The sequence below is a fragment of the Bradysia coprophila genome, unplaced genomic scaffold (assembly GCF_014529535.1).
Source record: "Bradysia coprophila strain Holo2 unplaced genomic scaffold, BU_Bcop_v1 contig_297, whole genome shotgun sequence".
Classification (NCBI taxonomy): domain Eukaryota; kingdom Metazoa; phylum Arthropoda; class Insecta; order Diptera; family Sciaridae; genus Bradysia; species Bradysia coprophila.
In genome coordinates, this window is record NW_023503555.1 from 6,477,862 (window position 1) to 6,503,950 (window position 26,089).

Consider the following 26,089-nt stretch of genomic DNA (forward strand, 5'->3'; position numbering starts at 1 on the left):
AGTTTCAGTTAACTGGAATATATTGAATATAATACGACGAGTGTCATCGTCGTCGTCTTAAGTTGCTAAATGTGTTGCCACACATATTATTCACTTTACACCGCATAGTAAATTAATGTGTTAAGATCTGACACTCATTGCGTTTACACAGCCGAAAATAATTGGTTTCACAATTCACCCATATATTTCGTTCACGCAAAGTTCTCATATAACACGAGAGCTTCGTATCGTAACAATGCCGAAGATTGTGAACGATATACGTTTTAAAGCAATTTTAAACCAGTTGTATACCTCTTTCTATTCACTAACTTTATTTTACCATCATCGTTTTTAGGCTTCGCAAGTTAAAGACACATACGTATGGGGAGATGGAAAAACGTTTCGTTTCGTAATACAAAATAGCAATGTAAATATTTAAATGTTTTTAATGACTTCTTATAAGACTCGCATCTATAGCATTACTTTGTTCTTGAACAAAACGCTTTCTGGCATGGCATCGCATATATATACGGAAGGTATATCTACACCCATATATACAATAATTGTGTGTATTCAATGTAATTCAATCTGCTCGTGTAAAACGATATATATGTGCCACACACTTCACAGTACACACGTACAGTTCGTGTATGATTATTTTCCATTCCGAAATGAAAAGAAGAAAAAATTTTGAAGAAATAAAAACTGAATAATTATTTGTATTACGAAGAAAGTAACTGTTTGACGGAAAATTTGTGCTGTTAAAAGTTAAATTACAATTTGTTGAACGAACAACGAACGCATCAGACATTTACATTGTACAAAAACACCGTATGTAGACATAATATATAACCACTTGCATATATCATCATACACATCTACCTACACACACCGAAAATGCCCTAAATTGAGTATACAATTGTTTCATGCAATTATTGGTTTATTAATCGTGTCGTTGAACATTGATGTACAAATCCATGAATGGACATAATGCTTGACTAAATTAATAAACTTATAATTATGTTCGATGTGGTTAACCGAATCATACAAGTTGGATGTTTGCTGATTTTTTTTATTTATTTCAATTCATCGACAATGCACTGTAATGTGCAAGTTTTCGGTTACATGACCATATTGGATTTAACGGCATTATATGTATCGACAGTGGGATTGTGTTGTAATTTTAAAATTAATGGATAATGATGTCAATGGTAAGGTTAATGAATGTATATACCGTCCAGTTATTGTCAAGTGCAATTAGATTGGATAATTACGCATTTCCGTAACTGTCTGTCGGTCGGACGTGAATATTCAATTTGGAACAAAATTGATCGGATGTGTTACATTTAGACAGTGAGCCTATATACGAATCACTACCGGCCTTTGGCAAATGTTTCTTGATTTTCTGAAATTTTCCTGAATTTTTGAACTTTCGTGAATTTACTTGAAATCGAGAAAATCAAGAAAGTTCGAGAAAAAATCCCATTTTTTTGAATTTTCCCGAATTCAAGAAAATAAAAAAACGGAAAATGTTCTCAGTTTTCTTGATTTCCTTAATTTCCTCGAAATTTTCTTGATTTTCTAGAATTTTCAACATTTTCTTAAAATTCTCTTCATTTTCGCAAGTTTCGAAATTTCTTGATTTTCTTCAATTTTTGCGAAATTTTCTTGAGAAATATAAGTGGGGTCAAAATGAAGGCATTTCGGGCCTGACATGTCAAAACCTAGAATTATCTGCTGAGCATTTTATGCTCAAATTACATTACTACTTGTGGCACAAAACTTTAGTTTCTCCGAAACAGGATGTAAGTTGGCTGAGATATCGATACGTTCATTAGGCCATCCTAACATAGAAAAGTTGTTTGAACAAATATTTTTCGTCTTAGGTCGTGTAATAATATGGCCGTATGTAGAGGGACTAATATACTCTCGGGCTCTCGACCTACACCTGTCATATGGGTAACGTTGTATTTGATACAAGCTAAACATTACATTGCGTTGATTTAAATTTATTATTATAATTGGCTAGATTCACCACCCCCGGGAATTAGTTAAACTAAATGAAACCTAATGAGCATTGTAACCTCATACCAAGCGAACGACACAGTTCGCTTTAAAAACATATTAAACAGATCTAGACAACAATCGTTTAGTTGTCAATTTAACATTACATTGCGTCGGTCAGGCGATGCTACAATGTCATAGAAATTTCTATAAATAATAAAAGTCCTACAGCGAGACTTACCGCACCTTCTTTGTCACCTTTTTCGTCTAAGGAATTCATTCTGAATTCATAACTTTAATTGTGTTCCGTTCCGTTTAAATCGTCGGTAATTTTACAATGCAATGAAATAACAATCGCCGCAATTCATACCGAACGATTGCAGCGAATGTTCAAATTGTCTTGTTATCGCAACAGCAATTTCGAACACCATATAATGCAAACAGTAAAATTTAGCCTTAAGTAACCGATAATGGTGTCAAGTGGTCGGAGATACTTGAAATAATCTAGAAACTCTTGAATAATGTAACTTTGAAGACTGTAAGGCGATCGTTTTATTAGACTCTCAAGACGTCAAGACAAGAAGTATATTCGTGTAAGTGTATCCAAGTGTGTCTGTCCAAAATTTTGTAATTTTAGAAAATTATTCAAGTACCCAGCACGTTTCTAATTTTTGTTTATGTTTACGATATGGTTACAAGTTACCAAGTTCTAAGCCATTCTTTGTCATTAGTTACGAGTCACGAGTCACGAACTGTAAATCGTTTCCAAACAGGGGTTCATTGTCACACGCAATTGTTTTGGTAGAGTCATGTAAGAGCAAACAGAATAAGTTCGATTTTTTATGGATGGTTTTTTTGTGCGTGGACTAGAACCGACAAAACGGCGTCTATCCCCTATCCCATGCTTCGGTTCGGTAATTGAATATTTTTTATTCAGGTACATGAACAGTGTTCATTGAACATTAAAATACATCCAATGCAGACTGTGTAGTGTATTATGCCAGTGTGAATGTTCGCACGTGAATTAATTGGATTTTTGAATTTTTCAATTTAATTTCTAGTTTCCAATAAAAATATTTGCTAAAAAAAATTGTTTTGAAATTAGCATTTATATAGCTGCACGAAGCAGATTTTTGTTAACTGTTTTATGAGGGTTCAATAGTTATTTATGCAACTCGGCGTCGCCTCGGGTTGACAATCAACATCTAGTACGATTCGTGTTGCATACAATGTTTTCATGGTAATACTGCAACAACAAACCACTCCCACATACGCCACTGTTCATACCCTGAAAGAAGTGCATTATTGGAAATGTTACTCGATACAAAAATCGTTAACATTTGCCACTTCTCAACAGGCAGTGGTAAACATACTCCATTCTCAATAGTAGTCCAAGTATATGCATGTTAAGCGAGTCATAAGAAAAATGTAACAAATTTTTTCATTTTGACATTTTCTTTATGATTCGCTTAACATGCACGTGGATAAATCTATGACTAGTCTTCTTGTATCAAGAATTTTTTCGACACTGCCTGATGAGACAGTGCAAGTATTAGCGTTTTTTATTTCGCTAAAATTTGCATTTCACTGAAAGCTTTCAGGATTGTAACAGTGGCAATAATATGCTTGTGTTGTATAACGTATGTTTCCGTGTTTTGGCATAAAACCAGTTCAATTCCGTCACAGAATTGCATAAAAGTTATTTTAGGTGATGTTATACTCACATTTACGATGTCGTGTCGATTCGGAAGTCCTGCTTGAAATGCGAAATGTAGATGTGTGTAACATTATTGAGGAAATAGTCGAGGAAATACATTCATGAAATAAAAAAATCGACATGCAATTGCTGTCCATTAAAAGTGAAATGGTAAATATGCATCAGGACAATGAAAGAATGAACAATAAATAATCCTTTCACAGTATTTAGTCTCCTTAAGGAAATCAGCTTTGTCGTAAAAGGTAATTCAACGAAAAATGCATCAATTTAAGAACTAAAATGATTACAAGCGGGTAATTCTCACCGGCATTAGCTGGTTCTTAATGTATTCACATCAGACAGTCACAGTATAATTACAGCTTCTATTCGGATTAAAATCCATTATTACAATTACAGACGAATTAAAGCTGTAAAAACGTTTTCAGAAATCTTTTTTTTTTCATAAATGAAATGAGTTTTAAGCTTTATTATAATCCATCTACTTTCACCGGATAATCAAGTACCAGTACATACCAGGCAGTAAAAAGCATTTATATTTTATCCAATGCGAATGACACAAAAGGTACAAAAATCATTCGAATGCATTTTCTGTTGCCATAGCAGATTCTTATTACATCGCGGTGAATCAGTCACATGTCGACATAATTAAACTTGCACATTACACAGCTATATTATACAGTTGAACATTCAGAACGTCTTTTTTTTCTTCATAAAGATTAATCGTATTCCATACCCGTGTAAATGTCTTGTAAAATGTAAATGTTACCTTGATGGTTATTGCTTCGGAAAACATTTAGATTGTGGAACCATAAGTATCTCTCTCTCTCTTTATGCATTGTGTTTGGCTTGTGTGCTGACAACAAAGATATTATAACGTTTACGCAAGATAATTTCTGTGTGGAAGAATCTTCTTCTTTGATGAATCACATGAAAAGGTTCGTAATAATTTTCGATTATATATTTCCACACAACAAACGCTAAATGGAAAGGAGAAACATATTATACACAGCAACAACAACGGAACACCGTGTATTGATAAAAATTCCACACAATATTCGTGTTTTCAGTTTTACACTTGAATTAACAAAAGAGTTCTTACGTTTTATGCCGTTTTTATGTTTTAAATGGGAAAAAAGGCATAAATGCCATAGCATCGATTTTTGTTAATATTTCTGTTCGTTTCGTTTATATAAAAGTCATCATTCCTCTCTGCCTCTAACAGCTCACAACGTAAAAAAATAAAATAAAAATTCATTTCGTTGAGGAAATTCTTTAAAAAAAAATATTTTTGTAATACCAGAAAGCTAGAGGGAAAACCTTTTTCGACATTCTTTTTCTCAGAACAACAAGAATGAGCGCAAAGAGGTAAACGTAACACAAATTCAGGTGTTGCTCGAAATCGGTGGAACAAAACCTTTTATACCTTTCCGATCTAACAAATAATAACGTCCACTAGGGCCTATTTTCACGATTTTTTGTTCGAGAATTCGAAATTCTAAAATTCAAGAATTCTCGAAAATTTTAGAAGTTCATTTTGTAATCTTGTCAAAAATTCTTGAATCTTAGAACTTCGAATATTTTCATGAATTTCGAGAAACTCGAGAATTTCGAGAATCTCAAGAATCTGCAGAATGTCAAAAAGTTCGAGAATCTCAACCATTTAAATTCTTGAAAATTATCGAAAGTCGTAATTCGAGAATTTCCAAGAATTTCGAAAATTTTCAAGTATTTCGAAGAAATTTTTGAGAACTTTCAAGAAATATGACAATTTTCAAGATTTAATTTTACGAAATTAAGCCCTGGGTCTGCCATGTCTACATTTCAACATTTCCTGATTTCAGTAATGACATCAAAATTCTTCTTTTTTCATTCATTTTTTTGTTGTTCTCTTGATTATTTTTCCCGTATTCTTACTGTATACCTACAGGGATCATGTTTCATTGACCTTTTCAATCATAAAAATTTGAAATTTATTACCTTATACCCTACGACCACTGACTGTGCAGCATAACAATCTCTTTCGTTTCCATTTCAGATATCAAATCAGTTCAAGGACAACGGGTGGACGTTCAACCGAGAAATGTAACTGCGCTCGAGGGTGAGAAAGCTGACATTTTATGCCGATGGGGCAAACCGTTGCAGTATTGTCGGTAAGTTTGATGTGTATGGAAGAGTTTAACACAAATGAAATAAAAGATTTAAACCATTAGAGTGTCCATTCCAAAGAACATGTTCGAATCAAATGACCAAGACCAGTGTAACAAAAAACAAAAAAGTTTAAAACAAAATGTGTTCTTTGTCATTCCGTGTTTAATACGATACGAAATTCGAACATTTTTATTTTGATTTTGTTTCGATATAAAATGTCATGTAATGTGAAACATATAACAACGTTTCGGTTTCGACTTGCTGGTTGGGTATATATACACAGACGCGCAGTCGATGAACTTGTGAGATTTGAGTACGGTGATTTTTTCTTCTTCTTCGGTGAATCAATGTTATTCGTTCTTTTGTTTTGCTTTGTTGTTTTTTATGTTTTGTGTGGGTCGCATAAACCTAATGTTTGTTAGCTTATGTCCGTCATTAATGAAGTTTTCGATGGCAACGTTTTATTTCGATTAATCCCAATCATTTGTTTCGGAAATTTAATTGATTTTAAACAGGCCCACACGATTTTGCTGTTGCTAAGGTAACAAACGTAGTCCGGTATTTTTACGGTTTCTAATCTCAATAAATTTTAATGCCGTTTAAGATTTCAAAAGCAATAAACTCAGCACCAGTGTAATTATCGAATCTATTACTTCAAATGACCTAATTATTTTCAGCACATTGATGCACAATCTTTTACTTCATTTGTTTTAACACACATTTTTCTATATAAGTCTCATCACTTCGTTTTATAGTTCTTGTAGATATAACAGATGCATATCAGTTCATAAATTCGGTGATGCAAATTGAACTTCGCATTTTGGAGTTGTGATATCATTCATGATTTCTGATGTTTATTTTGGTATGGGAATTGGGAATCGAGCCTCAACTTCTTTGAATTTTTACAATCTATTATTAAATTTCAATACTTCTGTCGGAATCGGTCGCACTTGAATGCTTTTTCCAAAGCCGTATATTCGTTCGGCAAAATAATTAGAAAATTTCCACAACAAAGTGTCTCATTGATGCGAACATGACGATAATAAACTTGCATAATCCACCGTAATCAACACAATTCTTCCAGTATATCATTCTGCATCTGCATCTATAGATCTATCACCGTGTAGGATTTTATGTTAACTCTAATTTATATTCCTCTGCAGATGAATGCATTTCAACATTGTTAATTCATTTTGTTTTCCTTGTTAAAAGTTTTTAACTGGAAAAGCAGTAGGAGCTGATAATGAAGCAACATATTTCATTATTCGAAGAAGAAAAATGTCTGGTTACTAAAGGAAAAATATTCAGTTCTGTTCTCTGTAATAACAGTTTTATAATCGAGTTTCGATGGATGTTAAATCAGGTGAAGAAATGGTATATTATTCCGTGTAAGCCTGAGAAGTAAGTCATTACACAAGGGCACAATTTGCCACTCCGACCGCAGCGATAATCTGATTGAAATAGATCAGATGTTGTAATAGATTTACTAATACGCTTGCCATACTGTGTTTTGAACTTCTACTGCGTACACCGTTCTAATTCACCACACTGTTTTAAGCAAAATCCTCTGTCAGACTTGCATACGAAATTATCAGTTTCGAACGTTGACGAATATGTCTTACTACGTGAGAATCCAATAAAACGAAATTCTAAACAAGACTAACCGAAAAGCTATGCCAAAGATATGAAGCAAAGCACCTAGCATCGTAGTACAATATTGCTGGTGTCAAATAGAGTAATAAGTTACGACAGTACCCTTTAATTTTGCTTTCTTTTTTTACAACGTTTCAAGTACATGTGGTTAGGGCAACTATTAATCTATTCGACATGAGCAACATTCTACTACTATGCTAGGTCCTTTGCATAAAGTTATTAATTGAAAAACACATTGTGAGAGACTGAGAATTTTCTTTGCGCACTCAAGTTGATTTAATTGCGAAACAAAATTTCAATACAAACTTCAAAAGCAATAATCATACAACTGCTGTAGAAGTAATAGTTTTAACAGAAAAAATGTCTTATTCCATTGCATAAGATCTGCAGTGTTGATTCTACACAGTTGCATTATTTAAACTTCTGTTCAAAAATGGTATGTACGCGTGTTCATTACGTATGTACAATAAAACACATTTTCATATTGTACTCTAATTCTGTCACAGTTGTTCAAGGCGTGCTGTCAACATTAAGCTGTGACGTGCAGTTTTTATTGGACTTTTAATAATTTAGTTTACATAACGACTCATACAGAAACTTGTCCATATTCCACACACTCCATAAGACCCTTCAAAATTTTGACAATGTACAAATGTTCACCGATCTAGCATTTGATAGAATTATGAAACGTCCAGGAAAAAATGGGAAACTGAAGAACTGAAGTACTGCCATCCTTTCGTTAACCAAATTCCTACCTCTGAAAATGTTCGATCTTTTCACTCACGAGGCAGATGTCTGTTTCAATGAAGGGTAATAAAATAATTAAAAACTTTAGATCGAATGAAACTTCCTTGCTCAATTTGACGTAATTCCCTTGACCGAAAGTCAGGGTTTAACGGTCGAAAATGGGTAAAAATGAGGGTCCGTAACCAAAAAAAATATTTTTTTAGAAAAAAATAAAAAAGAGGGTCCGTAACCAAAAAAAAAAATTTTTTTTTGAGAAAATTATGAAAATGAGGGTCCGTAACCAAAAAAAAAAAAATTTTTAGAAAAAAATGAAAATGAGGGTCCGTAACCACAAAAAAAAATATTTTTTTTTGAGAAAATTATGAAAATGAAGGTCCGTAACCCAAAAAAAATTTTTTTTTAGAAAAAAATGAAAATGAGAGTCCGTAACCAAGTTTTTAAAATGACACGACACTCAACTACAAAAAAGAAGTTTTTTGGAAATGCACTCAAAATGACACCTATTGTGAGCTCAGAACAGCATTCAGTAAAATCGGTCAAGCTCCTTCCCCATACAACATTTTTCATTTCATGAAATTTCATGCGCCCGCGCCTCTTCGAAATCGTTTTGTCATAAAAGTTCAGTGAGTCCTCCAACTCGAAAACAGGCTAAATAGTTAGGACACTCATATTGAGTCTTCATACTTTTCATATTCTATTTGGCTTTGATAGAAGGACCGTAAATAAAACGTTTTTTCTTCCTGTAGTACCAAAACCGTCACATTCACTCACCAAATTTAGTACTGAAAGAGCAACATTCTCCCCTGCTCTTTTCTCTCAATTTTCATTCCCGCTTATGTCATTTTCGATCCTATCTTTATTTTTTCCCAGATACGCATACAAGTTGTTGTATGCACGCTGATATAATTTTTTTAGACTTTTGTGACAATGCCTTCGTAAGGGTTGCTTTCGACATTCATACAGACTGCTTTCGGCATTCATACGGATGTCTTTCAGCATTCATACGAATTGCTTGTTTTTCGAAACTTGTGAGAATACGGATCGGACTTCTTAAGGCATTCATACGGATGGCTTTTGGCATTCATACGGATGGCTTTCGGCATTCATTCGGATGGCTTTAAGCATTCAATTGTACGTCTATAGAGATCGCCGCTGAATATGGCGTTCAAATGTGTTGTTAATTTTTGTTCGGAATGTGACTTTGGTACTCCAGGAAGAAAAATAGTATACATACCACGGATCAAAAAGGTGTGTTTTAGACCCAGGTGGTGAAAACGTCCAGAGATGGAGCGACGCGAAGCGGATCCTTGGTATGTAACTCACTATTTAAAGACAAATCTATGAAAATGAATACTTTCTTTGATTACTCCGTTCACTCTATTTTCGAGTTGGTGACTTCACGGCAATTTTCAAGTCAACAAACTGATTTTTCTCACTTGAAATATATTGAGTGGGGTATCGATAGAAAGGTATGACCTCTGACTATAAGATCAAAATATGTCCACTCACCAAACTTTTGTAACAAAACGGTTTCGAAGGGGCGCGAGCGCATGAAATTTCATGGAATGAAAAATTTTATATGGTGAAGTAACTCGGATGAGGGTCCGCAACAAAAAATTTTTTTTATCAAAAAATGAAAATGGGTGTCCTTAGCCCAAACAGTATCGACCACATAGCGCCGATTCCAACCGAGAATCAAGTTCAAACAAGTGACCACTATAGAGCGTGTAATTTCGAACCAAATTCTACAAAATCGGTCGTGTGGATCAGTAGCACTTTGCAGCTTCATGTCTCTAGCACCCTCCATTTAGGGCTGTGTCCACTAAGGGCTTATTATTTAGGGCTCGTTTAGGGAAGGCGAATGAGAGTTAGAAGTTTTGAAACATGTTGTTTTAACATTTTAGCGTAGACTAAATGAGGCAGTGGTGGATTAACCTATGGGAAATTTGGTACCGTGCTAATGCCGTTGGAAACTGCAAAAACAAAACAAAATTGGCGCTGAATTTTTGAAATCTGGCGCTGCATTTTTATATGCCAGTGGTGCTGAAAACCTTAATCCGCCCCTGAAATGAGGGATTCTTTTGAAAAACAGCCTGCTGAAATTGAAAGCATTTCTCAGTGGATATAATAAAATGTGTCTAGAATTTCTGTTTGAAATTCTCTCAGGAACATAAATTTGCTTACATCCGTCGTAGGCAATGATAGTCAAAACCGCCAGACAAAAATTCAATGTTTTTGCCCTAATTTAGAGCAGACGTGCGCATCCCGGGCTTCCCGTCATTGTTTTAGATATAACGATTTTGAAAATATTATCCAGCAGCTGAAATTACTATAAGAAAAAAAAATGTGTAAAATTTTTTGTGGCTGGAATTTTTTGAGTAGCTGAACTAGGTGTTAAATTTACACTTCAAATTCACACTCATCGAGACACTATCCTTGCATGTTGGGTGACATTGAAAAGCTTAGACCATTAGCAATCAGAGGCAAAAGTTCTTGTGTTTTCGATACGTTTCGGATGGTCAGCAACCGTTAGAGATTTGCCGAAATTATCAAGTTTTTACCCCTATTTGCAACTACTCATATCTCATCGTAGGTGAATTCTGCCCGCGTATAAGACGGTTTGCCCCGAAAGTACATACAATCACATTTATAATAGCATCACACGACCTTGTACGTTTCGTGTATCTGGAGAAATTCCCATAAGAAAAGTGCTTGTTTTTGGTTTTCGATCACCTCTCGCTGGCCACACAACAATCGAGGAATTTCTATGAAAGTGGTTTAGACTTCCAGGGATCTAGGCACATATAAAAAATTCACTGGATGATGCGTCCGATTTCGGCAGACTGTCCAAAAGAATCCCTTAATCATGCCCGCACGTTAGTAAGCGGGCGTGACGCAAGTCCACTACCAAAAATGTTTTTAAAAAAATGTTGAAGACGGCGGAGCATATTTACAGCAACTTTTTGAATTCTCCCCCTTAACTCCAACTGTCCCCAAATTTAGATATTTGGAATCTAGGCATCCATACGAGTTCAACGAGCTATCACACGTTACTGCAGCTTCAAAATTGGCCGAGATATTGAACTTCAAAATATTGATGTTTGTTTGAAAATAAGAATAATTTCGTATTTTCAGATAACTCAAATTGCCTACGTTAGTTAGTTAGTTAGTTCCTATGAAAAATGACGATTTCGTAACTCCTAAACGTTTCTTACGATTTTCCTGAAATTTTGGTTATTCCTTTGGGATTCCTCTGGCACTAACTAACTGCCATCTGATTTTTTGATGGATTTCGGCTATTTTCGATATAAGTAAAGTGTTCCAAAGTTGGTTCGTAAATTTTGGGATGACAGATGATTCCCCTGGCACTTCTTAACTTCCATCGGATTTTTCGATGGATTTGGGCTATTTTCGATATAAGTGCGGTGCTCTAAGATTGGTTTCTAGATTTTGGGATTCAGACTGATTTCTCTAGAATTTTTTAATTTCCATAAGGTTTTTTGATGTTGTCGAAATGACATACTTACAAAAGTGGTGATATCAGTCAAAAAACCCTTAAAATGTAAATGTGACGCAAGTCCTTTATCTTACTTACAAAATAACTGATATCGCTAAGGGTGACGCATTGTGCGCCGTACGCAAAAGTGTTATCAACAAAAAATTGACCCAAAAAATTTGTGAAAGAAAATTTTACAAAAAGAAATTTGCGTCACAAGTGGCAGATGTTGAGGAAACTATTGTTAGGAAAATGGTTAGAAAATGTACTGTAAGAAAACCGAAGCAATAGAAGCGCATTTCAATTTTACAGGTTGAGTTTGAAAACGAGGATAATCTGTCGTGTAGTTCAGCAGTGGTAGGGTTCTGTTCGAAACGAGGGGTGACTCACTTCTAGACTAAATGGATTTAATGGTATTAAATGGATTTAATGGATTAAATGGATTACATGGATTTAATGGATTAAATGGAAGTGATTCACCCCTCGGTTCGAAATGTATAATTGAAGTCAGTAAATTACGTCTGTAAATAAATTGCTAATTATTGATCAAAACTAACTCGAATAGGAACGCCTATTATTGTTTCATTAAAATTTTCAAATATGTACACAATAGTCAAGGGATCTGACCCACCCATACCGGTGGGACCTAGTTGTTGTTGGATAGAATGTTACATGCCTCAGCGAAATTCCATTCAACATTATTTCGGTTTAAAAACCACATTCAATTAACAAAAACCATACATCTACTGGATCTCGGCTAAAAATACTTAAAAGTTAGAGTGTACCAGCAAACTATCTCTCAAAAACTGTATGAAACCACACGCTGTTCCGGACGAGTTGAAAAAAAGTCAGGGACGAAAAGTAAAAATTTTGTTGCTTTTTTTAAGAAAACGTTGCATGGAACTCTGTGATATGGTTATTTTCCTAAAGGGCTTTTTTAGCGAGTGAGAGGTTTTTAGCACGAGCCGTAGGCAAGTTCTGGAATCGAAATTGCTAAAAAATCCTTTTTGCATAAGTTAGAAACAACTTTTTTCCTAAACGCCGGCCGTTGGAAAAACGTGACGAAGTCACACTTTTTTAAGTACTCGATGTGTGTTGTCTTACTCGGCCAACATGTCAATCTACACATCTAGTGCCTAAAAAAGCTATTACCAATCGGGAGCATAAATAACTATTGTGTAAGTAGCGATAACAAGTAACAAGTTGAAAGGTTGTAGCGAAGCGAGACTCAACTTTTCAACAATTTCATAAAATATTTTCCACATGTGCTTAGGGCATCGAAAGAAGTGCCTAAGGAACTAAGAAAAGAACGACTTTCGGCGCATGTAGTATGCAAAAATCATTTTCCGATTTTTGTTATTTTAAATTAAATCCGCCACTAATTAGATACACTTTATCTTCAGGTGTACTTGATGTGTAATCTTGTTATGCAATTTCGTGTGCATACACTTCATACAACGTTAACATTTCCAAATTTCATTAATTTACGAGAAAGAGAGCTTCCAGCGGCAAACAAAACTGTTCAAAGCAAAAGCTTGAGCAGAAAATTTTACATTTTGTTACTGTAAAACTATGCACATTCCGAATGCATCCGATTTGCTATGAGTAACTTGATTTTCTTTTATTGAAAAGCTTTCTGGTTTTGCTGATTTGTGTTTGAAGAACGGAGATGGGAAGTGTACGAACGGTTGCACATTTTTGTCACACATTTCTATAAAACGTAGTCGTGGATTTTAAACCAATATTCCTCCATCAAGCCGACAAGCAGACAATTCAATCGACCAACGCCGTATCCTTATTTAAATTGAATATGGGAGATAGGCATTAAAAAAACATACAAAAAAAAATCGAGATGTATATTCATGTAATATAATAATCAAAATCGACTTCCCCTTAAATATTTCACTTCCTCTGTATAGTTAATGATATCAATCATCAAATTGATGTATAAAGAAGAACGAAATTAAATTTCCTTTTTCCCAAATATGATTAAAATTATACGACATTAGCATCGACTCTATGGTGGCTCTCGGTGTGTGCGTGAGTTCTTACAACACCCAAATTCATTTTTGTGTTATAGGTAGGAATACGTCATCGGGATCTGTGCTACACACACGTATCGATATAAAACTCGTTTAATAAAAAGAATCCGTACAAAGCCCATTTGTGTATTGAAAGAAAGTATTAGAAATTCCGTTTCTTTAGTGGAAAATCTAATTTCGTCAAGAGGGAAGTGCGTGTCTCGATAGTACATTTTGAGTTTTCTGTTGGAAATATTTCGGTTGGATTTCATTTGTGACATAAATTGACCTTGACATAAAAATAAATTCAACGATTTCCGGATGCGTTAAAGTACTCAACTCACGGATATGATACACAGTGCAGGGCCTACTTTCTGAATTTTCCGCAATTTCTTGATTTTCTTCAAAATAAAGAAAATTCCAAGTAAAATTCGGGATAACTTTGAGGAAAATATGAGAAAATTCAAAGGAAAATTCTGGAAAATTCCTACGAAATTTCGGGAAATTTCGAGAAAATTCCAGAATTTTCCTTTGTGAGAAAATTCAAAGAAAATTCTGGAAATTTCCGATGAAATTTTAAGAAAATTCGAGAAAATTCCGAAGAAAATTCTGGAAATTCAGAGGAAAACTCAAATAAATCAATAAAATCCTATAAAATCAAGTCAATTCGAGAAACTAAAGAAAAATTCGAACAATCAAGAAATTTTGTAAAATTGAAAATCCAGAAAATCAAGCAAATTCAAGAAATATCTGATTTTATCTTAAATGTCTAAATTTTCTTCAGGTTTCCTGCGTTTCACAAAAAAGATTAAAAGTAGGCCCTGATACAGAGGGATTTCAATACGTTAGGTAAATGGCAAAAGGTTCCCTTTTATTATCAAATCAAATTAAGCCATCAAACCAAACTCGATCAAACGAGAAACAAATAAAACTTGAAAGTGAACAACATTGCCGTATGTTACAGTGACAATAAACTGATGATGAGGATGTTAAAATGCCCATTTTAACAGCAATCTCCCTGCAATCAAAACATCATCGAAAAATAGTGTACTCAAAGGGATTGCTTTACAACACGGGAACATATTCACATATAACAAAATGCTGCAACGCCCATCAAACTTTTAATCTGACACGTAATTATAGGAGAACCAATTGTTTTCGTTACACTCTTCCGCCTGGGTATTATGCATCGAAAACGTGTTCGTGAACCTTTTCATAATAGTTTTTTTACATTCGTTTTTTTGTGTGTATGAGCTGCTACATCAAAAAACTATAGTTAACCGGTCTGGATGTACAAAATCTTGATAAGGAATTATTCAGAGGGAAATTGAATTTTAAAATGAAACACTGTTATAATTCCATCCAACCTTCAGCAACCAACCGAAATGTAAAATGAAATCATACAAATTTTCAGATCATTGTCATTCGATTTAAATGTGAAGAGAAACGGAATTCGTTTACAGCGCTTTTGTCGATGATTTATATAGGCATTTCAATAATCGATTAGCCCATTTTCAATCTTCGAATGGGTATGAGGCAGAGATATTAAATTTCGGGCGAGCAAAGAATATTTTCGAAGCTAATTTTTACCAGTTTTCATCGAGATTTTTATGTCTTGGTCATGTGTTTTCATTTGTGGGGAGCTGAAAGTATGGTAGGCAAACATTCATTAACGTAGAGTTTGTTTGTTTGCCATGTTGTCAGTTTGGTCTTCGGAAGGATTTTGGAAATTAGTACCCTAATCAAATTTCGATTTTCGTTATAACATCATGATATCACAATAAAAAATTAAAAGTTTTCTTTGATGGATTCAACGGCTCTTCAAAATATTTTCAGTTAGATTTCACCAAGTAAGGCAATCAAGGCGGTCCATTCGGTTGCATTAATTCTACTATTACTTACACCTATTTGCTAATAGCATCAACCTTTTACAAACGTCCACTGTACAAGCATACAATCTACTACTATCAAAAATCTACTACTTCAATTGTTTAAACAATTTTCTTGTGTTTGATTCAAAATCTTATACTTTAATGACTTAGCATGCACTTGACTATAAATAGAGGTATCCCGACTAGGGTTTACTCTATTAATGTCGTTATTGTTGATAACAGATAACAGATAACATTTTCAAGCTCCTATTTCCAATAAACGATGCTTGATCCTCGACTTAATTAATCACAAATGTTTCTTTCGTCCATTTACAGAATCGTGATACCCAACGAGAAAGCATTGAATCTGTCTCCGGATTGGGACAAAACGCCTGGTTTCCAATACTTCGGTGAAGGTTTAAACAAAGGACAATGTGGTGTCTCTATTCAAAGCGTCCGAAATGGACACCACGGCACCGTCAAATGCTACTTAGGAGCTGATGGTGAAGAACTAGAAGGACAAATTGGACTTACCGTTGCTTGTAAGTTGTCTCATTAGACAGAGCACACTTGAACGTTTTGTTCTAATAAAATTCAATTTACAATTTCAGTGGCTCCACTACGTCCCGAATTGGAACTATATACAAAATCGGAAACCGGTGCCTATCAAATCGGTCAACAATTCCATGCCGCTTGCATATCGCGAGACGGACGTCCACCATCGAACATTACATTTTATTTGGATGACGAACCAATCACAGAAGGTGTTGAAGCCGATGAAATAATCGAATCGATCGCCAGCAAAAACACAATGTTGTACACAACGCGTAAACAAATCAGAAGGTACATTCAAGCATCCGACGATCGACGAACGTTGATTTGCCGATCACATCACATTGCCGACCGAGGTCAACCACAAGAAGCTCGAATGCAATTCCAAGTCAGATGTAAGGACAATTTAACGGTGAATTTGGAAGAAAATTTCTCATTTTTCATTTATCATATATAGTCCAACCACAACCGCTACCGGAAATCAAAGTGTACGGAGTGATCTTAGGATCCGATGCCGTTATCAATGCTACAATCAAAGCCAACCCTCGCCCGCGCACCGAATGGATAGTCGATGGAATAGCGATACCACAAGGAACGCAAAATGGACGATACGAATCATACGAACCGATTGATTTGGGCAGTGGTGTGTTCAATGTATCACTGACGATCGCAAGTTTAACACTTGAAGACACAACGAAAATGTACTATCTGAAAGCATCCAATGAATTTGGCACGCAAGAGTATTCCGTTCGCATCAGTTCATCGGAAGCGGCTGCAGTAAATGGCTTAGACACGGCGGCCATAATTGGCATCGTTGTAGGAGTGGCTGTTTTAATCATTATTGTGGTCTTGGTCGTAGTGGCTAGAGCGACTGGAAAATGGTGTTTTGCTGGTGAGTAAATTTTTTGCATTTTTTTTCCTTCTTGAATTTCATTTTATCGGATCGCACGCCGATGTGTATGGACAAAATTGCATTCAAAAATGTGAGATTAGTCTATTTCACTGCGTGCATTCATATAACTTTGCAATATACCAGTTTCACATCGTAACAAATTATCATTTTGCTGTTTAATGAACATCTATCACAATGACAAAGATACATTCCGTTTGGTTTTTGTAAGATCAAAGATTATTTTATCAATTTCCGATGATCGAATCAATTCAACCGTTCACAGAATGCTAGTATATCACTCTACTATGACTCTACTACTTCATCTTATCTAATAATAGTTCAACCGAGTATTTAACTCCATCTGATTTAACATGGAAAAAGTGTTTGCTAGATAAGCAGACGATCATCGCTGAGTTTTGTCAGTAAAACAGACGAATTGGGGGTGCTTAACCCATACCCAAGGCTTCTCTGAAGTTTGAACGTATAGTCGATCAGTTTTGAATAAATTGCTTCAATCACCTAACTCGTACTATCAGCCAGTCGGACACCCACTGTTCTTTTATTGATGAACGTTTTTGTGAATGATAAAAATACATGTCCGACTACTGGTACATGTTGGGAGACTACCACCCTATTTGCGTCAAAAAATATAACCAGAAAAGTGAGTGTTATTGGGGTCAACATTTTGACTAAATTGAAACTTAATTTCACGTCTTTGCTTGCCACCAATTTCTCATTAAATCTTTATCAATTCTGTGGAACGGCAATGTGATTAGAAAAACAGCAATAATATCATCGGTATACAGTTAACAAATCTATTACTTCATTTGATCTAAGCATGTTCAACAGTTTCAACCAAAATCCTTTACTTCATTAGTTTAAACAAAATATTTCCTAAAAAACATACATTTTTCTATACAATAAAACATCAACTATAGCAGCGCTCATCACTCATTCCTTTCGTCGCTGTCGATAGCAGACGACACAGTAGTAATCTGGATTCCGAAGTTAGGGTTGTATAGGAATATCCAAGCTAAAATGGAACAAGTGCCACTCAAAATAATCTTGAAAATTTCCGCTTTTGTTTCCAAGTTATTGAAATAGTTATTACTGACTAACGGTCTCCTGTCTTTTGGCTACTACGGTTAGAAAGTCACATAAGCCGAAATAGTATTAAATTGTCTGACCAGATGATTAAAATCGGAGGTCTCGTAACCGGGTGTCCTTATTAGGTGATCGCTCCACATTTTTACTTTTTAATTCGAGATTTTATGTAGAGAATTTGGGTGTAATTTGGTCGTTGTACCTTTAACTTCCTTTGTTGACGATGGATTTATATCACCAAAATGTTGAAATGTTCCATGTAAGATGTAAAACGATGCGATTTTGAACGAATGATTGAAACGTTGACCGATGAAGCCGTGGAACAAGAAGTGCAATTTTCGTCGTAAAGTAAATAAAAGTAATTTTTCAATAGACTCGCGAAAACCTTAGGCTCAAATCAGATTCAGGTCAAGAATAAACATTTTGATGCTAAATGCAAAATAGCAGTTTATATCGTAGAGTCCATATAAAATTAAAAATAACCAAAGCGTATCTACTGAACCTACTGACCACTGTACAATTTTTCAGTTCCTTGCAGGACCTAACAATAAGAATTATTTCCGAGATTATTTCACTAAATTTCAACAAATTTCACTAAACTTGGAGATGTTTTTAGTGAAAAATGTTGATTTTTTTTGGTGAAAATTGGTGATTTTTTATTGAAATTTAGGGATGAATGTCCTAATATTAGGCCCTGGTATGGAATCCTTGGAATCCTACCAATCCTTGGATAAAAATGAGTCGTCTGAAGAAAGAACAATATCTGTCGAAGGACTCATTTGTCCGACTATTGGTACGCTTACCCTACCTTGGGTTTCCTAAAAAAAGAGATTAGAAGCGTTTGCTTTTGACTTAAAACAATTCTGATAGTAAACCGTGTTTTCATTTATCTTTGACCAATCAACAAATGAAACAGCACCCTCTAACTAAGTCGATTGTCTCTGAATTATTTCCGTCTAGTTTAACTTTATCGATAAATGTTCACAAATTATGAACCGCATCACAATAATTTACTTCATCCATTGAATAACGATTCTAATGTTCCATTGAAAACTCTATATTACGTTTCATTCTAACAACAATTCAGTAACAATTTTCATGAAGACTTTCACGACCATTTTCGTTATTTTTTTTAATTTCCTTATTACAATAGCTCAATTAGTGTAGTTTTTTTGTTAACGTTCGGTGTGTACATAAAAAATAAATAAATATTCCAACCAAGATTGCATCGCTCGCTTCATTGAGATTTCTTTTTTCTTTACCGAAGGTAGGTATAAATAAGAGTGTTTCGATATAACCTCACAGTCGATTTTTTTTAAGTTAATCAACTTTTGGCTAATCATAAAATTTGTTTGTGTACAGTAATCATAAAACCTATTTGTTGTGTACATTTATAATTTTTAAACACTGGTGAAACACTAAAAAAAAAACAAAACGAAACGAAAAACGAAGAAAATTTCGCAATCACAGAAATGATAAACAGAAAAAGAATTTTTTTTTATTTTATTTTATAGTTTGCATAAATCAGACACTTAATGGTATTAAAATGATAAATTTGATACTTTAATTGGTTTAGTCACAGATGATTGTAAAACAAATGGACAGCAATGTGCATTTTAGCGAGAAATATGCAGCCATAAATTACGAAAGTACAAAAAAAAACGAAAACTTTTGCATATTTCAATATATAATTACACTCTGGAAAATATAAAATAAAATAAAAACAGAGACGAAAAACAAAAAAAACAGAAAATATTATAAACAAACCATACACGGAGGAAAGTTTAGTGAGTACATGGAGTACACAAAAAAAATATTTTTTATTTTTTTATTTATTTTATTGTATATTCAAAGAAACAACAATTAAACCTAACTTATATCTGAAACAGCAGCAACAACAAAATTTATATTATACAATTCGCTAACAGCATTTCGGGCGAAAAAAGGCAGACCATTTATTTACTTCAACGGTCGAACACCACATATTAACAATAAACAAAAAAAAAAGATCAGCAGAGAGCTAACTTTTTTCATTTAATTTAATTTTTATTTGTTTTGCTTTTTCTTCTCTCCAAAATTGATTTTTTTTTTTTTAATTTGTGTTTTGTTTTGGGATTTTAGTTCATTTTGGCGTTGAAACCATCGCTAAAACCCCGAACGCAAAACCTATTAACTTCTGTTTGAAATGTGTAAAATACTAATTGGACTTGTGTGAGATTAAACATGTTTTCTGTTTTCTCTGCCATATACGCCATCCATTCCCATTCATCCAAAAAGTGTGTAACCTAACCGAAATTTATGTCGATAATATGAAACGAGATTGATTACATATTATTTGTCAATGCTACCAGAGCTCACAATTTATCGGAGTGTTGGAAATGAAAAAAAAAAATTGAATTGCAATGCCCACTCACCATGAAAATGTTTATGACAAAAACGAAATTCTATGATTTGTTTTGGGCAAAGGTTTTTTTTATTATCGAACACTCGCTTCCGAGATACCAGCAGAATCATTATCCATGTACAATCGTCGCTCTGATTTTGGTTGGATTTCAGATTGATCCATAACATATTTATGGTCAGGTGTTTTAGTTTCGGGAGGAATTAGGGTATGAAGCAGGGATTATTTTTAGTAGAACATTTCACCAAATTTTCCTAAATCTTCCCAGATTTTATTAAATTTTCACATATTTTCCTTATTTTCCTTTTAAAAATACTTTTCCCATTTTTTTAAATTTCCCAAAAATAGTCTCTGATATGAATTATCGAAAACACACCAACACCAGGCTGATCTGGTCCATGATCTGTCCCGTGAGGAATGAAATTTATGAAACAGCTCGAAGATACGACTCGAAGATGCTGAAAGAAAAGTCTAAATATTTCGAACTACAGTAGCCGTCAGTGAAATTTAGACATTAATTTGCTTCAGCTGTTTTTCAGCTGATGCTCCACTCATACAAACGAAAGTGCTTAAACGTCTTTATACGGGTATAAAGACGTATGAGAACTTTGGTCTGTATGAATGAAAAAGAATTGAAGCAAATTCTTGTCTAAATTTCGTTGACGTTTCCTGTATTTGGTTCAAAAATCCGTTAGTAACGTGTCAGATCATCAGGGCTTGACATGCCCCGAGTGCAGGCAGTCATCAATGAAAACAAAAATGTGTTGAGAAGTAACACAGAGACTTTAACACTTTCGGCTTATCGAGAAAATCGTTCCACAAATAATGGAACAAAAGCGCCTCGGGAAAAGTAGTCTAGAACTTCCAGTAGAACACATTAGAACTACCATTAAAAATGACCACACCAACCCAGGAGGAAATTGATCGAAAACAGAACATAAAACATCATGGGCTTCGTGTAACAAAATCTTTAGTTATACCATAGTGCTAGTGTATCTTTTCGCATGGGTGCGTCTTAATGTCCGCCTTTTTGTTCAGTGTTAATTTAATTCAAAACAATCCACCGAGAAACTCTTTTTCAGTTACATATGAATAAGAGAATGTATTCCAAAAAAATCATCTTTCCATAAACGTTTATGCTGCAGCAAAATTATCAACGTAGAAAGATTCTATCTCAGTCGAAAAGTCTTCCGAGAGAATACCTACAGCAATCTATAATTAAGTTTATGATTAGCTGTCTTGCCTTTCTCTTTCTTGTTTATTTGAACGCCCCGAATGACCACCGACGACGAGTCATGGATTTTTATCAAATTAACATTAGTTTTCCTATAACGTAGGATGTACCAGCAAAAAGTAATCACTGCCTGCAACAGAAATGAGCAATAATACCTATTAATTGACGATGTACATGGGATTAATTGATCAACAAAATAGATGTTCGTCTGAAACTAATAACAATCTTGAGGATTTCAATGTCAATTTCCATTTTCTGTTTTCTATTAGAAAAGTTTAAAAAACAATTCGTAATTACTTGGTGCTTAGGCTGCCCTGTAACTGTATGTAGATTGTAGATCTACAGAATTGGTGTACCTCATTCATTATAGTAAACAGAGAACAAAGAAGAAAACAAAAAGTAATTGTTTGTTTGAAAATTACTCGCAGAACAGTGTCGGTCTTATTATCACCTTGTGCAGAAGAAAAACTTTAAAAATTTCTTGTTATTGACTTAAGTGATGTCGACTCAAATTCTTTAAAAAAAAATTCTTTGAACACAAACAATGAACGACAAACCAAAAAAAAAATATGATTAATGACCATTGCCGCTAGATTTCTGTTACAATTTGCTACCAATTTTTTGTTGTGTGTTTCTAAATCAATTGCAACGCACAGCAAACAAACAAAGCGTTTTTAAGAACGAAACGATAAAATCCATTAGGTCATCAAACGATGTTCACCGTTACATTAATTAAAAAAATAATAATAAATTCAGTCGATTGAGGTTGTTAAAACTCACGAATTGAAAGCAGTGCTCAGAATATTTTGCATTCCATTTTTTATCTTCCTCGGTTTTATGCATTCAATATTGTTTGCACATTCGGCAACAGTCTCATTTCGGAATCATAATTGGAAATTTCATAATTTAAATAATTTTAGCCAATTTATTGGATTAGAAATTCAATCCATCATTTCGTTATTGTTATTGGTTTCAGTTGTCGGTTAATTTGAGCACAAAACTCTCTCTTTTCCAAATGCAATTTCAGATGGATTGGATTTTTTGTTTGAACGTTGCATTGTTCAACGTTTGGTTTTTTTTATTTTTGCGAGATATTATCAACCATTAAATCAATTTAAACGACACAATTATTTATAATTTAAAATTGATTTTTGCATTTTTACGACCTATTGCCTCTGCAATGGGCTGGGATTTTTTTGTGCGCGATACAAACGATAACCAAGCTGCTTTACATGTTGTTAATAATAAATTTTTCATTTTTCGTTTGTGTCGAATTCATAAAATTAAATCAATTAAATGGAAAAGCATCAGTATTGTAGCGGAACAATATGTCGATTGTTGAAAGCTGGCAATGATACAGACGACAGACAAGCGTCATATCCATTTTGAAATAATTCAATTTTGTCCAAATCGGATTCTAGGTGTAGGTTGATTTTACACACAAATTACTCTAACGTAAGAGCAATCACAAACATTGACAATAAATGTGGAGTCAAACTACTAACTAACATACGTAGATTCAGCATAACATTGCTGTGACTACCATCGGAGAAGATGGAATGAAACTTCGATTAGAACCGTCGACTAAAGTTTAGAAATTGATATGACTGCAACATGATTGCAGCAAAGGCACAATTGAGACACCTAATTTAGATATAAGTCCGAAAAACTGAAACCAACAATTTCAGTTCGGTTCGTGTATGCAAGTGGCCAAAAACTCGAGAAATTTCCTGAGTATCTCACTTCCGTCCACCACAGCATGTAACTTTACCTTTAGTCGCCGTAACAGATTTGTTATAGGCAAACAAGGTACTGTGACTCAATGTTCAACCCACGTTACGTTTATCCTAATCCTAATCATCACAATTCCTCAATATGTTCAAGAAACAGCAAGCGATATGAATTTCTAAATGCAGAAAGGGGACGTGTCAAATACTCAAATTATAAGGAATATGAAATTTCATTAATTTAACGTCGTTTCACGATGTGAATGCAATGATTGTCTTGTTACAGACGGCAAGCGTCTGACCGGTATTAATATATGTTAAATCACTTCAATCCAATCAAAGTATTTTTGATCCATTGATTTCAAATCTTGTACTTCAATTTTTTTAACATACATTTTACTATATAAAGAACCGTATTACCCAGAGCTTGTCATTATTTTTGTCGTCGTTATCGATAACAGATGAATAGCCGTGACAGGTTAAATAATTTTGGTGGGCCGATCGATCAACAAATGGTTTTGTATCAGCTAAACATTGTAACAATGAAATAGACACCTGCTGATACAAAACCAGCTGTTGCTAGATCGGCACACCGAAATTGCACACGTCTTTTTGATGCTTTAGAAGGTAACACAACCTAATGTAGTTTCATTTTTCTTATAATTCGGTAATTTGACATGCCTTGTTTCTGTATTTTATTATTCGGAAACAAATCATTGAATCTGTTACTTCGTTTATTTAAAGCATGTTTGATCTTGAAAATCTTTTACTTCATTTGTTTTAACAATACTTTAACTATAAAAGGCTGAATTGAAGTAACCAAAAGCCATTTTTTTCGATAACAGGTGACACATAGGTTCTAATTTGCTTCGAAACACGATAATCTCGGAAAGAATTATTAAAAAAGTTAGAACATAATAGTTGACCGAAAAATCTATAGTTTTCTATCTAATGTTTAAACTTTGCATGAAAAATTTTAATTCCATAATCTTAATTGCAAGCTAGGACATCTTTTAGGACTTACTCGAACTAAAACTTATAAAATTAACAATTTTAATAAACTAAAAAAAAATCAATAATAAATCGAAAAAAGTTAGTTCTATTTTGTTGTTGTTGTTGTTTCAGGGGCATCACTAAACACTGACATCGGACCCGATTCGGAAGCGCAAATCGCCCCGCAACACGGAGATTATGATAAGGAATACGATCACGAACAGGATCATTTGGAATCAGCTGATATTAAAGAGAAACATAACGGACACAATGGTGCCGGAGATGTTAAGACTAACACGCCGGTTTAAAAGAAAAACGTACACGGAAAAAATGCCGAGAACTTTTTTTTTCATTTGTATAATGCAATCTCTCAATTATTTTAACTTTTGAAATAATTTATTTTTGAAAATATCATATTTGAAGATATGAAGAAGAAGAAGAAGAAGAAAAAAAAGTGGAGCCCGATAGGGGATGTATTTCTAAATGCTTTTCAAAAATTATGAATTTGAAAATGAGTTATTTATTGGCATAAAAGTGAACTTGATTTAATATGGCGTATTCGCTCTAAAATTGTATTAACGCAATTTTATTCAATTGCAATAGCAATATGACGAATTGGAAGATAATTTTGATGAATTAATTTTTAAATTTTAATTTAACGAATCTCTCATCCCGTTTTTATTCTGAAAACCTTTACTCAATTACATTCCAATAATGTGTCCGTCCAATAAATGAAAAAAAAATTAAAAGAAATGAAATTAAAGGTAAACTTTTAATTTTGCTGTTTAGTTTGCTGCTCGTTAACATTATTATTTGGCCATTGCATTTGTTTGTGTATTTTAATTTGCTGAAGAAAAATAATGTGTAATTTGAAATTAACTGCCATTTTGAATTTTTCGTTTTTGATAAATTAATTAAGAATTAAAATTAAATGGAAAAATGACAAAAAAAAATAATTCCCCCTCCCCATCTCATTCTCAACTACGAATCTCAACCGTATTGCGCAAATAGATTTTTTTAACAATTTTTCTACCAACTTTTTTTTATAAATGTAATTTACAAAATGCACAAATCATTTTTGTTTAAATAAATGTTGAAAAATAATATCACGAACTACATCAACAGAGAGGCCGCCGACACGATTTTTTTTACCATCTCAATTTCTCTAAGTTTCCCGATTTAACCGGTTATCAGTACAACGACCAAAAAAAGCTATAAGCTCTTGATGGCTAATAGTGACTTCGTCGGCGTTCTCCTGATATGTTACAATAATTGTCACTAGGAAACAATTTTTAACTTTTGTAAATTTCACTTGTGGGTTAAGGGTTCGATGATTGTAACACATCATCGTTAGTCTCAATCACGTCTAGAATCGACAACAAGAGTGGGATTGCAAAGCCTATTTTTTGGCAATTAAGTCTAAAAATTTTTGGAATTTCTAGAAATTTTAAGAATTTTTAAGAATTTTTAAGATTTTTAGAAATTTTAAGAATTTTTAGGAATTTTTAAGAATTTTAGGGATTTTTTAGGAAAAGGATTTTTTTAAGACT

General features: G+C 33.8%; 1 protein-coding gene across 3 annotated transcripts in view; it reads left to right on the top strand.

Annotated features, from left to right (window-relative positions):
* Positions 1–26,089, top strand: part of LOC119078498 (fasciclin-3) — a 98,704-nt gene that overhangs the window by 63,394 nt on the left and 9,221 nt on the right. For all 3 annotated transcript variants that reach the window (XM_037186050.1, XM_037186051.1, XM_037186052.1), the window contains 4 exons: positions 5,736–5,850; positions 15,973–16,178; positions 16,248–16,583; positions 16,646–17,080. In XM_037186050.1, the coding sequence (XP_037041945.1) occupies positions 5,736–5,850; positions 15,973–16,178; positions 16,248–16,583; positions 16,646–17,080 (1,092 nt within the window). The remainder of the gene's footprint in view (positions 1–5,735; positions 5,851–15,972; positions 16,179–16,247; positions 16,584–16,645; positions 17,081–26,089) is intronic.